The sequence below is a fragment of the Coturnix japonica genome, chromosome 11 (genome assembly GCF_054131305.1).
Source record: "Coturnix japonica strain WE chromosome 11, WE-NBRP24, whole genome shotgun sequence".
NCBI lineage: Eukaryota > Metazoa > Chordata > Aves > Galliformes > Phasianidae > Coturnix > Coturnix japonica.
Window position 1 is genome coordinate 20,859,989 of NC_140673.1, and position 15,249 is coordinate 20,875,237.

The window sequence follows — 15,249 nt, forward strand, 5'->3', positions numbered from 1 at the left end:
TAAACCTCACCTACACTAAACAGGATCGATTTCAGACCATTCCTTGTATTTGTCAAGGTGGTACCATCTGGGGGTTTAGTACAGTATCATTTTAATACAGGAAAACAAAGCTACCCAACAGCACACGACCCAGCAGAGCTTCCTGATGTGAACACTCATCATTTGTCCCCCTGTGATGAGTTGAACAGACATGCTCCTGTCCCATCTTTTTCCAATGCTGGGAGTGGACGTGCTCCCCACCACCCCTCAGCTGGAACTTCTCCCATCCCCACAGCCTCTCAGCTCCCGAAGTACTGCGGGATACATTCCATAAGGTCCAGCCAATCTGAAGACATTTAAGGCATCTTTAAGCTATTTCTCTCCTTAAATAGAGCTCAAAATAGAGGAAAGACACTTTTCCAGAACCAAAAGTCAAGAGCAAAATATATTAAACTTTTGCAGGGTACAAGAATTTCCCCATCAAGCTTTTAAGATCAACAGTGAAGGAGTTTTCAGCCCACCTCACGTGAATACTGATTAACCTTCTGGTGATGGATGGAGCACTGGGACACAATGGCAGAATGCCCTCTCTGGAGTGTTTCCAGCCAAAGGTCTGCTGATAACTTCACTATAAATTCACCCACAACTTTCTGGGTATCGCTAATCTGTGCCCAAAAGAACGGCAGACTCAGCCCTTTGTTTACAAGAGAGTTGCTCATTAGGAACTAAGGATGACGAAGCTCCAGAGCACTACGGTCACTGTCACATGCTGTGTGCTATGTGGGTCACTGAAATACCCAGGAAAGCAGCCCCTGCCACACTAAGCCTCCGTCCCCAGCATCACCCACCCCTGGCTACACCATCGCTGTCCTCTGACACTCACCTACTCCTGGACCTGCTGCAGATGCTGAAAATAGAAGTGCTCCATGGCAAATTCATTAAAATATTTGACCACTTCTTGTACTAGAAAAAGTAGATTCCATAAAACAAGGACATTAACCTAGACAGTGTTACACAAACACTTTATGCGCACACATCTGTGCCCCTCAGGAGGCACCAACATGGCACCATGAAGCTGTGATGCTCCTTTCAAGGTGGAGGGTAAAGCAATGAAAGCACCAAACTGAAATGCAGCGCACGATTCAAGGATGGGATTAAAAGTAAATAGAAATCTGCTGGGACTCTCATTAGAATGACCCTATCCCAGGACTTCAGCAGCTCCTGGTGAGCCCTGGAGCATACAGTGGTCCAGAGGCACCGGGTCATATCCTGCAAACTATTTGGGCCCCATCACCACTTCTTGTGCACAACCTCAGTTACGTCTGGATGCACCGGTTCAAAGGGTTTGTCTTTAGCCAAGCCTTGGGAGCACCACCACTTCACATTACTCATCGTAGGGAGCTGCACACACCAACATTCTACAAAGTCTTTTTGCTGCTTAATTACAGAAAAGCCTGAGAAGTCTAAAGCATTAAAGTCCTTCTCTTTGCCAAACACTTTTTTAGCCCAGCTAGAGAAGGCAGGAACTGAACAATGTTAAGCACTCTTAAATCAAGAAATCCCAATTTGCAGCCATGTAGTCCAATTGCTAATATATACAATTAATGTAGCTGACAGGCTTCCCCCCCACAGCCTTGATGTGACCTAAACTTCTCAGCCTGCGCAGTGTCTGCACATACACGCACAGGACAGTGAGTATTTGGCTGCTATCAGCCCATCTAAATCCATTCCCCAAAATGTAAATGTACCCTCTGCCCATACAATAACTCCTTGAAGTTCCCTCCCACAGCACTGAACCAACTCGCAGCCGTTTGGGAGCCGTGCTGAGCAGAACCACGTTACTGCCAACTTCGCTGCCTTTTGTCAAACCTGACAAGTGAGGAGAACCCGAACCGGTGCGACTCTGCTACAGCAAGCTGTGCACTGCTTACGGAATGCCAGGCGCTGCACAAGGGACACTGCAGCAGCTCCTTACCCTGCCGTGTTGGCAGGACAACACCTAAAGCAGAGGGAAAGCACTCCACCCCAATAAGTTAACACAGGACTTACCAACCCCAAAGAAACTCTTGTGCACGCAGAGTGCCTCACCAGCTGGAGAGCTCTCCAGCAATGACCTTGCTCACTGTAACCTACAGCAACAGCCAGCCTACACTTGTGCTCTCACAAAGCTGTACGGTGCAGGAACCAGCAGCACTCTGCAGAAAAGAGTGCTTCATGTTTAGCCCTGCTTAACACAACCAGCTCCTCTCCAATCTGCTCATACACAGTAACGAATAAAGCACGCCCTGAAGTGCACCCTGCAACTCAACCCAATCAGCAGCTTCAAAACTCCCCTAATGTTGAAACTGCGTTGAAAAAGGCAACTTCAGCTCTCGATCCAGTGAAGCGTTTGAGGCACGGAGCAGCGCCATCGGGGAGACAAGGTGACCACAACCTGCACAACGTCTCCAAGGCATTTCTAACAGCAGTCACACAACGTGCGCTTCCACTCCCTTTGCAATACGTATCACAGCTGCACGCTGCTCCTTTCCTATTTCAGAAACACTAATAGAGAAACACCCAACCACCAACAACCCGGCCCTTCATTTCCCCAGATGCCATCTGTTCCCTGCGTGTTTTCACTTCAAGTCCTTGCAGAGTATCTGCAATGGAAACTTCTGTGCCACGCAGGATTAAGACTACAACCCAGATGTATAAAATATGCAATGGTCGTGCTTCCTTAGAAGTGAACGAGGAAAACACCGACTAATGCTTTCTCCCTCTAGAAAAAAAAAGCCCGTACAAGTTCTCATGGAGCAGTTTTCTCTATAAGCGATCAGAAGTACCGTGGAAATAAAGGGCTGCTTCTGTTGAAGTGCTGACGTTGCTCCCTGCCCGTCCCGCCCCACACCTTTCCCGCATCCCGCCCGTTCCCAGCACCGCTCCCCATACACAGCAGCGCGGAGCCGAGCGCTGCCACCCCCGCTCCGTGTCTCGCAGCAGCGCGTTGGGCCGCAGCCGGGATGAGGCAGGAGGCGCCGGGCCCCGCCGCAGCCCCACCCGCTCCGAGGCTCCCAGGTGCGCTCCCAGCCCGTGTTTACGTCCCTCCCTCGGCCGCTTCCAACCTTCCGGAACATTACCGGCATTACTAACGCCTGTGTCACTCGGAGCTCGAGGGCAGGGAAGGCGGCGCCGGCTGACCTGGTCAGAGCTTATCCCGGGCGATTTTTAGCCGACGTTTTTTAAGAAATTCCGCCCCGGCCGGAAGGATTGCACGGCGGCCGCTCAGCTCGAGCCGCCCGGTACAGATCAGTACAGATCGGTACAGATCAGTACAGATCGGTACAGATCGGTACAGATCGGCCGCTGGGAAGTTGCCGTGTGAATCCCAACTCGAGTCCCCCGGCAGTCGGCCTGCAGCACAGCGCCCAGCAGCTCGGCCGGCACCGCCCGCCCCGCGCACACAGCGGAGCCGCACGAGGCCGGGAGCGCGGCCCGGCGACACCCGGGAACCGCCGGCCTCCCGCGGCCGGGCCGGGCACACGTGTCGCCGCCGACCTCCTCCCCCCCAACCGCTCCGTTACGGCGGCGGCTCGGCTCGGCCCTCGGCCCCACATCGCCACTTTCGTTTCCAAGTCGCGCGCACGAAGCCCGCTCCAACCCGGGGACTTTACCCCCGGCCTCTGCCCGTCCGTGACACGGCGCGCGGCCACGGCAGCGCTGTCAGCCCCGGCAAACTTTGCGCCGAGGCAGGAAACAATAAACGCGTTGCTCGGCCCCTCGGCCGCCTCAACCCCCCCCGGCCCGGAGCCCCCCGGCAGCGCGGCTCCCCCGGTGGCGGCGGAACGGCCGTGGCCGTGCGCGCGGCGGGGCCCGGAGCGCCGAGCTCCCCCAGGCGGCCGCCCCGCTGCCCCCAGCGCCGCCGCCAGAGGGGTCCCGGCCTGGCGGGAGGCCCCAGCCCGGAGCGCTCCGAGGCCGCGGGGCGAGCGATCGGGGGGCGAAGGGCGAGGAGCCGGCGCCGGGCCCGGCGGAGCGGCGGGAGGAGACGCCGCGAAACGCGAGGAACGGAGCCGGGCGCCGCACTCACCGGCCAGGCCTCAAGCGCTGCCTCCTGCGGCCCCACAACCATAACAAAGCTCTGCCCAAAATGGCTGCCCGGCCCTGCCCGGCCGGGGGCCGGAGGGGGCGGGGCCAGAGAGCGGGCGGGGCGGGGCCTGCACGAGGAACGACACGCCCCTCGGCTGGGCCACGGAGCGAACGCACAGCCACCAATCGGCGAGCAGCCAAGGACTACGAGTCCCATGAGGCACCGCGCCGAGCCGTGCCGCGGGGCAGCCTGGGAGCCGCGTTCCAGCGCGGCCGCGTGCGGAACTGAGCGGCACGAGGCCGGAACCGGGACGGGACGGAGCGCGCCGGGATCCATCCGCACGGGGCGGCACCGCGGCACCGCGCCGGGCTGGGCCGGGCTGTGTATCGGGTGCTGAGCACAGCCACTGAGCACAGCCGCGCTGTTCCCCGTGCAGCGGAACCAAAGGCGCCGTGCTCGTTCCCGCCCGTCCCGCCGGGGCATTGCGCTGCCGGAGCCATCCCCGCTGCGCAGGAAGCGGCGCCCCCCGCCCGGCGAGTCCCAGCGGCTGCAGTGTGTGCAATGTCTGCAGCACAGTAACCGCGGGGGGTAAATAGTCACAGCGCGTCGAGGCTGTACCCACACGTACAGCACGGTACGAGCCGCACGTCTCCACACTGAACTACTGGCGGCTCAGCCCGTTCTGCTTCTGTTCCAGGACCGACAAAGCGACATGTTCCATCTCATACAGCGCTGCTGCTCCCGAGCACCTCGCCAGGTGAGTCCTGCGGGCTGTGTTATGTTCTGGTATTTGTCTGTATTTTTTGTTACTCGTCTGTCGTGGTGAATCTCGTCTCCTTGCTCGCTGGGAAGAGCCGAGCAGCTCCGCCAGCTGGTTGGTGAAAGCTGCACCAGCTTCATTGCTGAGGGTGAAACATGAGAGAGCCCAGAGGGTGGATGTGGGGTTATCCGGCCAGGAAAGCTCGGTTCGGTATTTAGTGGATGCTGTGGGCAGCTGTAGGACAATAACGCTGTGTTGGTGCTCAGAACAAGCTTTTTAATTGCAGCTACAGCAGCGAACTGGTCCCAGCCTGCTCCTGCATGGGAAGAACATGGCAAGGTGCTCCTCTCCCAGTCTCAATCTGCAGAGAAACGTTTGTCTCCTCTCAAGACCTCTGAGCCTCAGCACAGCATCGGTGTGTGCAACCAGACTGCAAGCTTTTCACACCTCTTTCCCACTCCTAAAGAAAAAGCCTCCCCGAGAAGCTCCCCGAGAGCCAGGTCTGTTGCGACAGAGCATGAGATCGCTCAAGGATTCTCCAAAGCCAGCCCTTTACTTAAGCTTTGCAGGGCTAATTCCGCTGGTTTCCATGCCGCTATTGATGGTTCTCCAAAGGACGTACCACCCAGAGCTGGCGTTTGTTCAGGTTACGTATGGAGCCGTAATCGTTTCTTTCATAGGGGGAATGAAATGGGGATTTGCTGTCCCAGAAAACAGCCCAGCCAAGCCAGACTGGCTGAACCTGGCCAACAGCACCGTGCTGCCTCTGCTCGCATGGCAGGCCTTGCTTATGAAAGATATCACTAGCAGCGCAGTAATGATTGTTCTGAGCTTAGGGATAGCACTGCACTATGATGTTTCCCTTCTTCCTACCTATCCTCTTTGGTTTAAAGGACTGAGGATTGTGGTGACGGTGTTGGCAGCGTTATCGCTGTTGGCTACTTTAGCCATAAAGATGGCTTCAGAGAATGAGATAATTAACAGTACACCTGAAAGGCAGAACACAAAACAATAAAGCAAGAAGAAAAAGCTGTTTATTTGTTAATAATGTATTTGTAGTGAGGTAATATGGAAATAAAGGCTTTTTTTTGTGCTTAGAAGTCATAAGATGGCACTGATCAAGATGCTTATTCAGTTCATAGCAAGTTTAGGAGCGAAGGATTGTAAATACTGCTCATGTCCAAGGCAGGCCAACATCTGCCATTACCTACAGAACAAAGTGTCATTCCTGAGTGGGATCAGATGAATTAAAAATGGAGATTGATGCGATGCGGGTATGAATTGCTCTGTCCTGAATTACTGAAGTATCTGGTTTGACTACAATGAGATAACATTCTGTGGTAGGGAGAACAATGATGTAGTGGTACATGTTCTAAACTATGTCAAGGTGAAAGCAGTACGTTATCACTGAAAGAATAGAGAAGAATTGTGCAGAAGTACATACAGCTTCAGTTCTTATTTTGTGGAAGTAAAAATAAAACACCAAAAACTGCCTTATTTCAAACTGAGGAGATGTCCAGAGCTTAATGACATACAACTTAAAGTGGAAAGAAAGGACAGGCAAGGTTTGGTTGTGGTGGCAAGCTGAGCTGAGTTCACTTAAAGTATCCCATTAAGCTGCCATAAGAAAGGCTGGAAGGGAGAACTTTTTAGCTTCAATGAGGTGCAATGAAAAAAGATTAGCTCACTATTTAGACGTAAATGAAAAGGAGAGCTGACCCATGTGTTCAGTTAAAGTTACTTCAGTTACTGTTAGCGTTACTTAACCAACAAAGCTGCTTGCAACACATAATCATAAAGGACTGTAATATTCCTAAGTTGAAGTACCAGCAATTGCTGCTTGGTGTGACACAGATCTGCTAACACTAAAGGAGCAGACAGTAGAGTTGAAAGAAGTTTGTGTTTTCTCCCCCCTCAACAGGAGGAATCTGGGAAGGTACAAATGCAGCTGTGGGCTGCACACTCTCCAGGAGCAGCTGATTATTGATAGAACTTCACACATAAGTCACAATCTTAACATAATTTAGAGGAAGAAACAAGAACCTGTCATACATGTTTTCTACCCTCAGCTACCTCAAGAAGCTTAATCCAGCATATAAGACATATTTACTGTAGGCTTTTTATCTTAAATACAGTATAAGGTGCAAGGAGAAAGCCATAGTGTGATATCCATGTACCCTCAGGACCAATTTATATGATCCTCATAGCACTTGTAAAGCACTTGTCCTCACTGTTGATTAGTAAAGAATGAAGCACCTACCATAACTTCAGTTTTATCTGTTCATTCAAAGAACAATTCAGGAAACCTGCCTAGAGATGGTGCCATCTTCTTACACGGTGTTGCTGAAATAGCAGCTATATCCATGTATCTCTCATTTTCATACCCTATTTCCTTATATGCGTTGACAGCATCATTTCACCGAATCAGCATTGTACACTGATGTTCTCAGAATATAAAAGAAATAAAACCCCTTTCATTGTAAACACAGCGTTATTCTTGCTTAAATAGGACAGTTTTTAAAAAATGAATCCAGACAAGAGTATTGTGTTGGGTCTGAGTCAAAGGAAGATTGCTGAGTAGTGGAGAGGGGGTGATTACAGCCTCCTGGAGTCACTCAACACCAAAATCAGCCATAAGAACTGGCATGAAGCTGCCTTCTCCAACAGCAGAATCCCTCAAGAGAACCTAAACCATAAGTTCATGGGAAAGGATGAGAAGTGAATGTATGTAGTTCCCAAATGAACAAAATATAGCAAAGGCGGTATTTCTCAAGTGTCTCAAAAAGGTTCCTAAAGCATGAGTAACAAGACTTAAGAAATATTACCTATAACTTCATTTCAGAGAGGGCTGCGTGGAGCTGATAAGGCAGCCACACTTTCAAGAAGTCTGGGTGACTTTATACTGAAGAGAAACTAATGAGTATTTTACTACAGAAGTCTGTTATTTGCAGCCTGAAGCAGTCAAAAAAGTCTAATCAATCTCTCCCAGCATCCTACCAGGAAACAGGACTTCCAGTTAAAGAACAGGACAACTTACTGAATGAAAATAGCAATGATACAACTCACTGTGGTAGGAAAACACCATATTCAAGGGCATTCCATATTCAGTTATGAAAACGTATTTTATTACAAAAAAACTGCTTAAAACAAATGCAGACTTGAAGAACAACAATTACACATAAGAAATCATTTTCCAAGTAAAACATACAATGATTGAGTGATCAGAGAAAAGAAATGCTCCATCATCTAGCTCATTTTAATCTGGCCATCTCAGTCCTGTGTTAGAATGCAGAAATCTGGATTCTTAATGTACCTGCAACACTGACTCTGGGGGCTTTTACCCATACATTAATTTGTTAACTGTATAAAAGAGATGCTGACTTGGTATAGTTGCCCCTTTGTCTCCATAACGCAGGCTTCCTGTTCCCTGATGTTCCAGTTACAATTTTATGTTGTAGGGCAACACTGTCTCTCGAGTTCAAGCAGCTTTGTTTCAGACTCTTATCTGAGTCATCCGTGGCTGTGCAGACAATGCAATTGTAGTGTGCAAAAAGCAACTTCAAGTACAATGTTAATTAGATGAAGCTAGAAATAACTCCAAACTCCTGCAAGTATTTTAAGTATATCCAAGCTAAATATGAATTCTTTAGGGAAAGACACACTATTAGCATTAGTTGAATGCTGAATGCAGCTATTACTACTACAAAAGGCTTTGTCCACTCTAATTTCGAAGAAGAAGCAAGGTATAAGATGTAGCAAGGATGAACCTTGTATGTGAGCATGTATTCAATGCCAAGTCACAGCATGTCACACAGCATAAAATACAGTTAACAAAGGAAAAAAAAAAAAAAGGGCAAAAGGTTTTCCTTAGGTTTTCAGTTTAAGAGCCATCCTGACTGCAAAAGTAACTAATCTAACAAGTGCCATTTCCACTTAGAATAATCATAAACATACAGAAAAGGAGTTCTATTGTCATCGCTGACTCCACTGATTATAAAAAGCCTGTGCTGAAGCGGAATGACATTATTAGAACTGCAAGAATAACTGTCCACAACAGGAAGTCCTCAGCTACTTACCATCAAAGTCAGGGGTGGCAGGGAAGTAAACGTCTGATTGATATTTAGTGCCCATGCCCTGCAGCAGCAGAGGCCCAAATGCATCTAGGTCCTAAGTGGAGGCACCGAGTCTCTCCCATCTCTTCTTTCTTGTTTTCTATCAGCAAAGGACAACTAATGGTAGTCAAGTAGCCAGCCTGCTTTTATCAGCAGGGAACTCCTAACCACCCATAGCGGCCTTCCTCCAGGCTGTAGGGTCAGCTAAAGATACTGACTGAGGTCTGATGTCTCTAGTGTGCTGGAATCATTTCTTCAGATTATTCCAGGTAGATTTGCCACTTAATAAATCTTAATCCAGTCATAAGAGGTATTCCTAATCTGGGATAAGCCTGTTTACTTTGATGGGGAAGTTTTAATATTTCCTTTTGTTTAGGAAGAGCCCTCTGATCTAATCCCCCTGTCTCTACTGCAGTGTCAGCTGACAGAAGAGGTTTCTGGCCAATGAAGCCAGAAACCTGAGGAGACAGATGTTCAGTCATTCCTTATATGAGTTTTCTTCCATGCATTTTACAGTACAGCTACACCTCCGTCACAGCGGCTGGTAATCATGTTAGCAATTTCAGTCCAACTGTCCATGTGAGGGTTATAAACTTCAACACAGTCAGAGGTTACCGGAGCAGCAAAGTCATGACTGGGAGCACGGCCTCCCGAGGCATAAAGAAATCCATTCACAGTCACAACACAGACACCAGCTCTTGGCATCTTCATTGGTGCAACTTCAACCCACTTTTCCTAATGAGAACATGAAAGAGTCAACAAGTAGTTTTAGGGTATGTGTCAGTTCTGATAAAAGCAGCTTCTTAGCCTTAAAGACTGAAACATGTTAACTACACAAACATCACAAGTTCAAGCATGCTGTGTGTATATCGTATCATATCATCATAGTATCGTAGTCTCGTGCGGGTTGGAAAGGACCTTAGAGATCATTGAGTATAGTATCAAGTGTTATCGATACTGTAGTGCCAACACATTCACAAGTGGTCCATATCATGCCAGTCTCTAAAGAACAGATCACATCCTGCCTACACAACACCCCTTCCTTTCTTCAGTCACCACGTGACGTAGTCCATCTCCAAAACAGAGAACAATATGCATTTGAGATGGGAAACAAAGAAAACACTGCACAGCACAGTGCCACACTGGAATATGTGCTGCTTTTAACACTAGCTTCTGTTGCAAAGAGCATCATATAAACATGAGCAATAATAGCCCGGACTAATAATGCATTCAAAGCGAATTTTCTATAGTTGCACTGAAACCATCACCACATTTTGATGCAGAAAAGGGCAACTCATACTTGTTCTTTCTAGAGAGTGTAATTCATTCCATCACAGAAGGTGAAGGGGATATCTACCCCACTATAACTTTGTCAAGTGTTTACCAAACTATGGAATATCTGAGCTTGGTTAGCTTTCAGTTTCCCAAAAGCATGCATACAGTTTTCATAACCACATTGCTCTGGGTCAGATCAGCAGAATTCTACAGGCTGGTTAGGACAGACAGACCCAGAGGTCACTAGAACTTCCCCTCCACCCCCAACCCCCACTTGGATTACCAGCCAGTAGGGAAAACTGGAAATTATGATGTTTCCTTTTTAAAGGAAGGAAGCAGGCTGCTCCTACAGCATTTTACACAAAGCTCACACAGTTTACATTCTGAAAGGAGGGGAATGCACCATACCTCTTCAAAGGAGTATCTTTCTACAGTAGCAAGTGCATCTTGAGATTCGTTCCAGCCTCCGACAGCATAGATACAATCGTTTAGAGCAGCTACACCAAGGTACGCTCGCCGGGTGCCCATGGGAGGAAGCTCAGACCAACGTTTAGATATCGGGTCATAAACTTCAACAGAACGCAGCTCTACGCCCTCATGGCTGATACCACCAACAACATAAATCAGACCTGTAGAAATATAATTTATCCTACCTTAAGTTTCATAATATAATGTTCTGAAAGACAGAAAATGCTTCTCATGACATCCATGTCAGCTTGCCACTACGATGATTCAAGAATACCAAATAAAACCCTTTATTTGTCCAGAAGTAGCATACAAAGTTTTCAGGTAAGTAACCCTGAGGCTCAAGCACTAGAAGCTCTGATGAAAGGAATCATTAATCAAGTGAAGGGTGGAGAATTCAGAAGGCTGGAACTTCTGTCAGTGCTCGGATCAAAAGCTTAGTAAGCACACACATAGCTTATACCTTCAGACACAACTGTCCCAAAATAATCTGAAGCATTGCCATAGATTGTCAAAAAGACGTGCACACAAACCCAAAAACTGGAAATAAATAAAAGCAATATCAGAAAGGATAATCAACTGTTAATGGATTAACTGAATATTCATACCAACAGCCATAGATGAGCTACTTCCACAAGATAAAAGGCAGAAGACAGAACTCTATAATGTAATTTATGTAGAAATACATGCTAGAAGGACAAATAAGCACAACACAATCTTCTGCAACTGATAGCTCAGAACAAGATAAGAGTTCATGACTGAAACACAGCCAGCTCTGAAGAGATCCAGGAGCCACTGGGTTTTGGAAGCAAGCTTATCAATACTCACCTTGTATTTCACAACATCCAAAGTAATAACGGGGTACAGCCATGCTTCCCACCACATCCCAACTATTCTCTTCAGGATCAAATCTTTCAATTGTGTTACCAATCTCTGCTCCGACCCAACCTCCTGCAAATGACAGCAAACATGGGAAAAAAATTGAATGGTGTGAAGCAGTGTCTGAACTGCAGGTAACACAACGTGTCTTGCAACAGAACAACAACAACTCTGCTAGGGAAATAAGTTAGAGCTGAACAATAACTAGTTCACAAAGACTTGGTGTACCAGTGCTCATTTAAACAGCTCTTTGCTAAAAATGCAGATTTGCAATATTAAGCCATGGTATTAAAGATCAAAACAATTGACAAGTTTGGTGAATTAACACCTCTAAGACTAACCCCAACAGAAAAAAGAATTACCTAAAGCATAGATAGCCCCATAGCACGTACACACTCCCAGTCCACAACGAGGATGGTTCATGGAAGCCACAATAGTCCACTGCTTACTGACAGGATCATAACATTCAGTACAGTCAAAAATCATTGAGTCCTTCTCACCTGTATAATAAGAGAAAGCACAGCTTTAATCAACAGTTCCCCGAAACGTGACTGAAAACATCAGAGGAGCGAACAAGCAGTGCTATACACATTTTATTTCACAGCACAACTGACAGTTTTCAAGACTAAAGAATGAGTTCCGTGGTGACAAAAGCAGTATGCATATGCATTCCTCAGTGATGGGCAGGTAGAGGTACTCATCACATCCCTGTGCAAACATACATAACAAGCCTTTCCAGGTAGGCAGACAAGTAGATGCTCGCCTCTCATTCTGTGTGCTTCTGCTAGACTTTCAGTCAGGAAAACTAGAAGCAGTTGACTTTGGACTGTGCAATGTTAGGCCTATGCAATACTGCAGGTTTACTTTTGAAGAAAAAGCTCAACCCCAAGTATAAACACAATCACAAATAAAACACAAAGCACCAATCCCTATCACATTAGTAAACCAGTGCAGGACACACCACAATTCTAAACTAAGAATTATCAGAATACAACAAAAATCATATTCTTACATTGCAGTTAAGGAACAGGAATTTACTCTATCACTACATGGCACGTATTCCTAAAATAGAATCTATTCATTTTTCTGAAACCACAAAAAGAGGACAGTTCCCCCTTCTGATGCATATCAGCTCTGAAGTTAATTTTTTGGGTATTCTCCTTCAAAGAACATAAATACTTTGTATAATAGACATTTATTTAACGTGTAAATTGCCATTAGCATTGTGAACATTCCCAAAGTAAGTGCTTGTTTCAGGTGTTACCTCCAATGGCATAGACCATTCCTCCAACAACAGCCACCCCAAGCCCACTACGGGCCTGGTGGAGGGAAGACACCGTAGTCCAATAGTGGCTGAAAGTGTCAAATCGCTCCACGCAGCTGAGGGCTCTGCTGTCACTCCAACGTCCTCCTTGTAGTCGGGTGTACCCTCCTAGAAAGCAAATGGAAATGTCACAACTGAGTATGAGCCTCCTGCTCAACCCCATGCTCTTAATATGAGAGACACAGAAAAAAATGCAACAGAAAATCCATAGCAGCAGCACTCTACTGTTAGTAGGAATCAGACTTTTCCAAACTGCACAGAGAAAACATCAACTTCAAGAAAAAAAACAAGAATTGCAGGGAATCTGTATATGCCAGTATACATTTCCTGTAGTGAACCATGAGCAAATCCTCTGCTGATTTGCAGCTTTCCACCCAAGGCAAATAACTTTTAAAAGGCAAATCTAGGCTTTGAATGCCATGTCATAACGATGCAAAATACAAATGCTCCCCTGCTCTGCAATTTTAAGTAGGAAGTAGCCAAAACTGCAACTCAGCCAGATGAAATGTACTGCTCTTTTTGCACCTTTGCAGTGAATAAAAAGTAATCCACCATTTCCGTCAGTACTATAATACAAAACACTACTTTATCATTGGTTTCACAAGTTTCAAACAGCCACATTCTAACCTACTGCATAAAGGTACTTCCTGGCTTTCCTCCGTGGGCGACCTTTAGAAGCTTGCAGAAAACTGCTGACCTTGTTTTCTTTGGGAGATTTACAGACTTCACAGTATTCTTTCAACAGAGTTTGCAGGGCCACCCGAAGGCTGAAATCTGGAATACCTTGAGGAAAGAAGATTAGAAAAGACTCAGTTAAAAACAGCTTGCTTGAATACAAACATCTGATACTCCTCGCTTTTTGCGCTCACCTTCTATGTACTTTAAGAGTCTTTGTGCTGGCAGCAGAGGGAATCGCACAGGCTCCAGCACTTCCACTACGTACTTCCTTCTTTTTCCCAGATCCTTCAGGATCCATTGCATAGCAGCCAGGAACACCTGGTACTCGTCTTCAATGCTCAGGTCCTCGCTCCGCAAGATCTTCACCAGCTGCTCCTTGGTCAGTGCCAGGAACTCCTCCCCAGCCTGCACCTCCAGGAAGTGCGCGTGGATGTAGCTCTCGGTGAACTCCAGCAGGTCGTGGCAGGCGATCTGCTCGGAGAACTGGAAGAAGCCGATGCAGTTCAGTGGGTCGATCTGGCCCTTCAGGAACTCGCAGCACAGCTCCACCACCTCGCTGAGCTGCAGCATGTCCGCGGCGACGATCAGCTCCTGCACGTTGTGCTCGCTGATGCTCACCACGCCTGCGGGCAGGCACAGGACGGTGGGGCTCCACTGTAAGATGTGTGTGGGACACCGAGCGCGGCCAGAGCTCCTGCCCATGGCTGGACCCCACAGACTGCCCGCCCCTCCACACAGAATGACAGAATGACCCGGGTTGGAAGGGACCTCAAGGATCATGTAGTTCCAACCCCCCTGCCTGGCAGGGCCACCAAACATACACCTTTACTAGATCAGGTTGCCCATGGCCCCGTCCAACCTGGCCCTGAACACCTCCAAGGACGGGGCATCCACAACCTCCCTGGGCAGCCTGTTCCAGGGCCTAACCACTCTCCTAGTGAAGAACTTCCCCCTAACATCCAACCTAAATCTTCCCTCTTTTCACTCAAAACCATTTCCCCGTGTCCTGCTATTGTCAGCCCTTTCCAAGAGTTTACTCCCCTCCTGGCAGTAAGTTCCCTTCAGGTATTGAAAGGCTGCAAAGGCCCCACAACCTTCTCTTCTCCAGGCTGAACAAACCCAACTCCCTCAGCCTGTCCTCATAGTGGAGGTGCTCCAGCCCCCTGATCATCTTCGTGGCCTCCTCTGGGCCCTTTCCAAAATCTCCATGTCTAACATGAGATAACAACAGGACCTCCCTCCCTCCCTCCCTCCCCTCTCCTCACAGACCCCGCAGCACATCTCACAGGACCCCTCCCCTCCCCATCGTTACCCGTGTAGATGAAATCCAGCAGGATGTGGAAGATGTCCGCCTCGACGCCCGCGATCCGCACCACGTCCCGGCCCGATTCCTTCATGCCGCCCGCGAACAGCGCCACAAAGTACGGGCTGCTGGCCGCCAGCACCAGGCGGTGCGCGTTGAACGCCTCTCGGCCCACCTCCAGCCGCACGTCGCAGAAGCTCTGCCCGACGCGGAGCCGGTTGATCTGTGCCAGCAGGATTCGGGCGTGCCGGTCCGAAAACGAGCTGCCGCCAGCGCTGCCCGGCGCCGCACACGCCATGACGGAACGGAGCAGCACGGCCCTGCCGCCCTCCGCCCGCCACAAGGGGCAGAGCTCGCGCATGCGCAGCTCCACAACCTGAGCCTGAGGCGGGCGGTGCTCGCACCGTT

The 15,249-nt window shown here is 48.5% G+C and overlaps 3 protein-coding genes across 7 annotated transcripts in view; 1 reads left to right on the forward strand and 2 right to left on the reverse strand.

Moving 5' to 3' along the window:
- Window positions 1-4,125, reverse strand: part of GPBP1L1 (GC-rich promoter binding protein 1 like 1) — a 29,656-nt gene extending 25,531 nt beyond the window's left edge. For both annotated transcript variants that reach the window (XM_015870293.3, XM_015870294.3), the window contains exon 1: window positions 4,046-4,125. The gene's annotated coding sequence lies outside the window, so the exon portion shown is untranslated. The remainder of the gene's footprint in view (window positions 1-4,045) is intronic.
- TMEM69 (transmembrane protein 69) lies at window positions 3,018-7,289 on the forward strand. Of its 3 annotated transcripts, none has more exons than XM_085511617.1 (3): window positions 3,018-3,036; window positions 4,743-4,802; window positions 5,092-7,289. In XM_085511617.1, exons 2-3 carry the CDS (start codon window positions 4,758-4,760, stop codon window positions 5,818-5,820), a joined length of 774 nt encoding a protein of 257 aa, XP_085367743.1. In that variant the 5' UTR covers window positions 3,018-3,036; window positions 4,743-4,757; the 3' UTR covers window positions 5,821-7,289. The 3 variants fall into 3 exon arrangements, with proteins under 3 accessions (XP_085367743.1, XP_015725745.1, XP_085367742.1); XM_015870259.3 differs by lacking the exon at window positions 3,018-3,036 and adding an exon at window positions 4,287-4,633; XM_085511616.1 differs by lacking the exon at window positions 3,018-3,036 and adding an exon at window positions 4,287-4,578.
- A 619-nt stretch (window positions 7,290-7,908) lies between these two features.
- IPP (intracisternal A particle-promoted polypeptide) lies at window positions 7,909-15,182 on the reverse strand. Of its 2 annotated transcripts, none has more exons than XR_014932814.1 (8): window positions 14,851-15,182; window positions 13,730-14,161; window positions 13,558-13,643; window positions 12,801-12,968; window positions 11,899-12,036; window positions 11,486-11,608; window positions 10,601-10,821; window positions 7,909-9,652 (listed from the first exon to the last, which is right to left on the reverse strand). XR_014932814.1 is itself a non-coding variant. In XM_015870257.3 (8 exons), the coding sequence occupies exons 1-8, from the start codon at window positions 15,137-15,139 to the stop codon at window positions 9,428-9,430; spliced, it is 1,752 nt and encodes a 583-aa protein (XP_015725743.3). In that variant the 5' UTR covers window positions 15,140-15,182; the 3' UTR covers window positions 7,909-9,427. The 2 variants fall into 2 exon arrangements, 1 of the variants encoding a protein (XP_015725743.3); XM_015870257.3 differs by having other exon boundaries at window positions 13,488-13,643.
- Window positions 15,183-15,249: the final 67 nt, after the last annotated feature.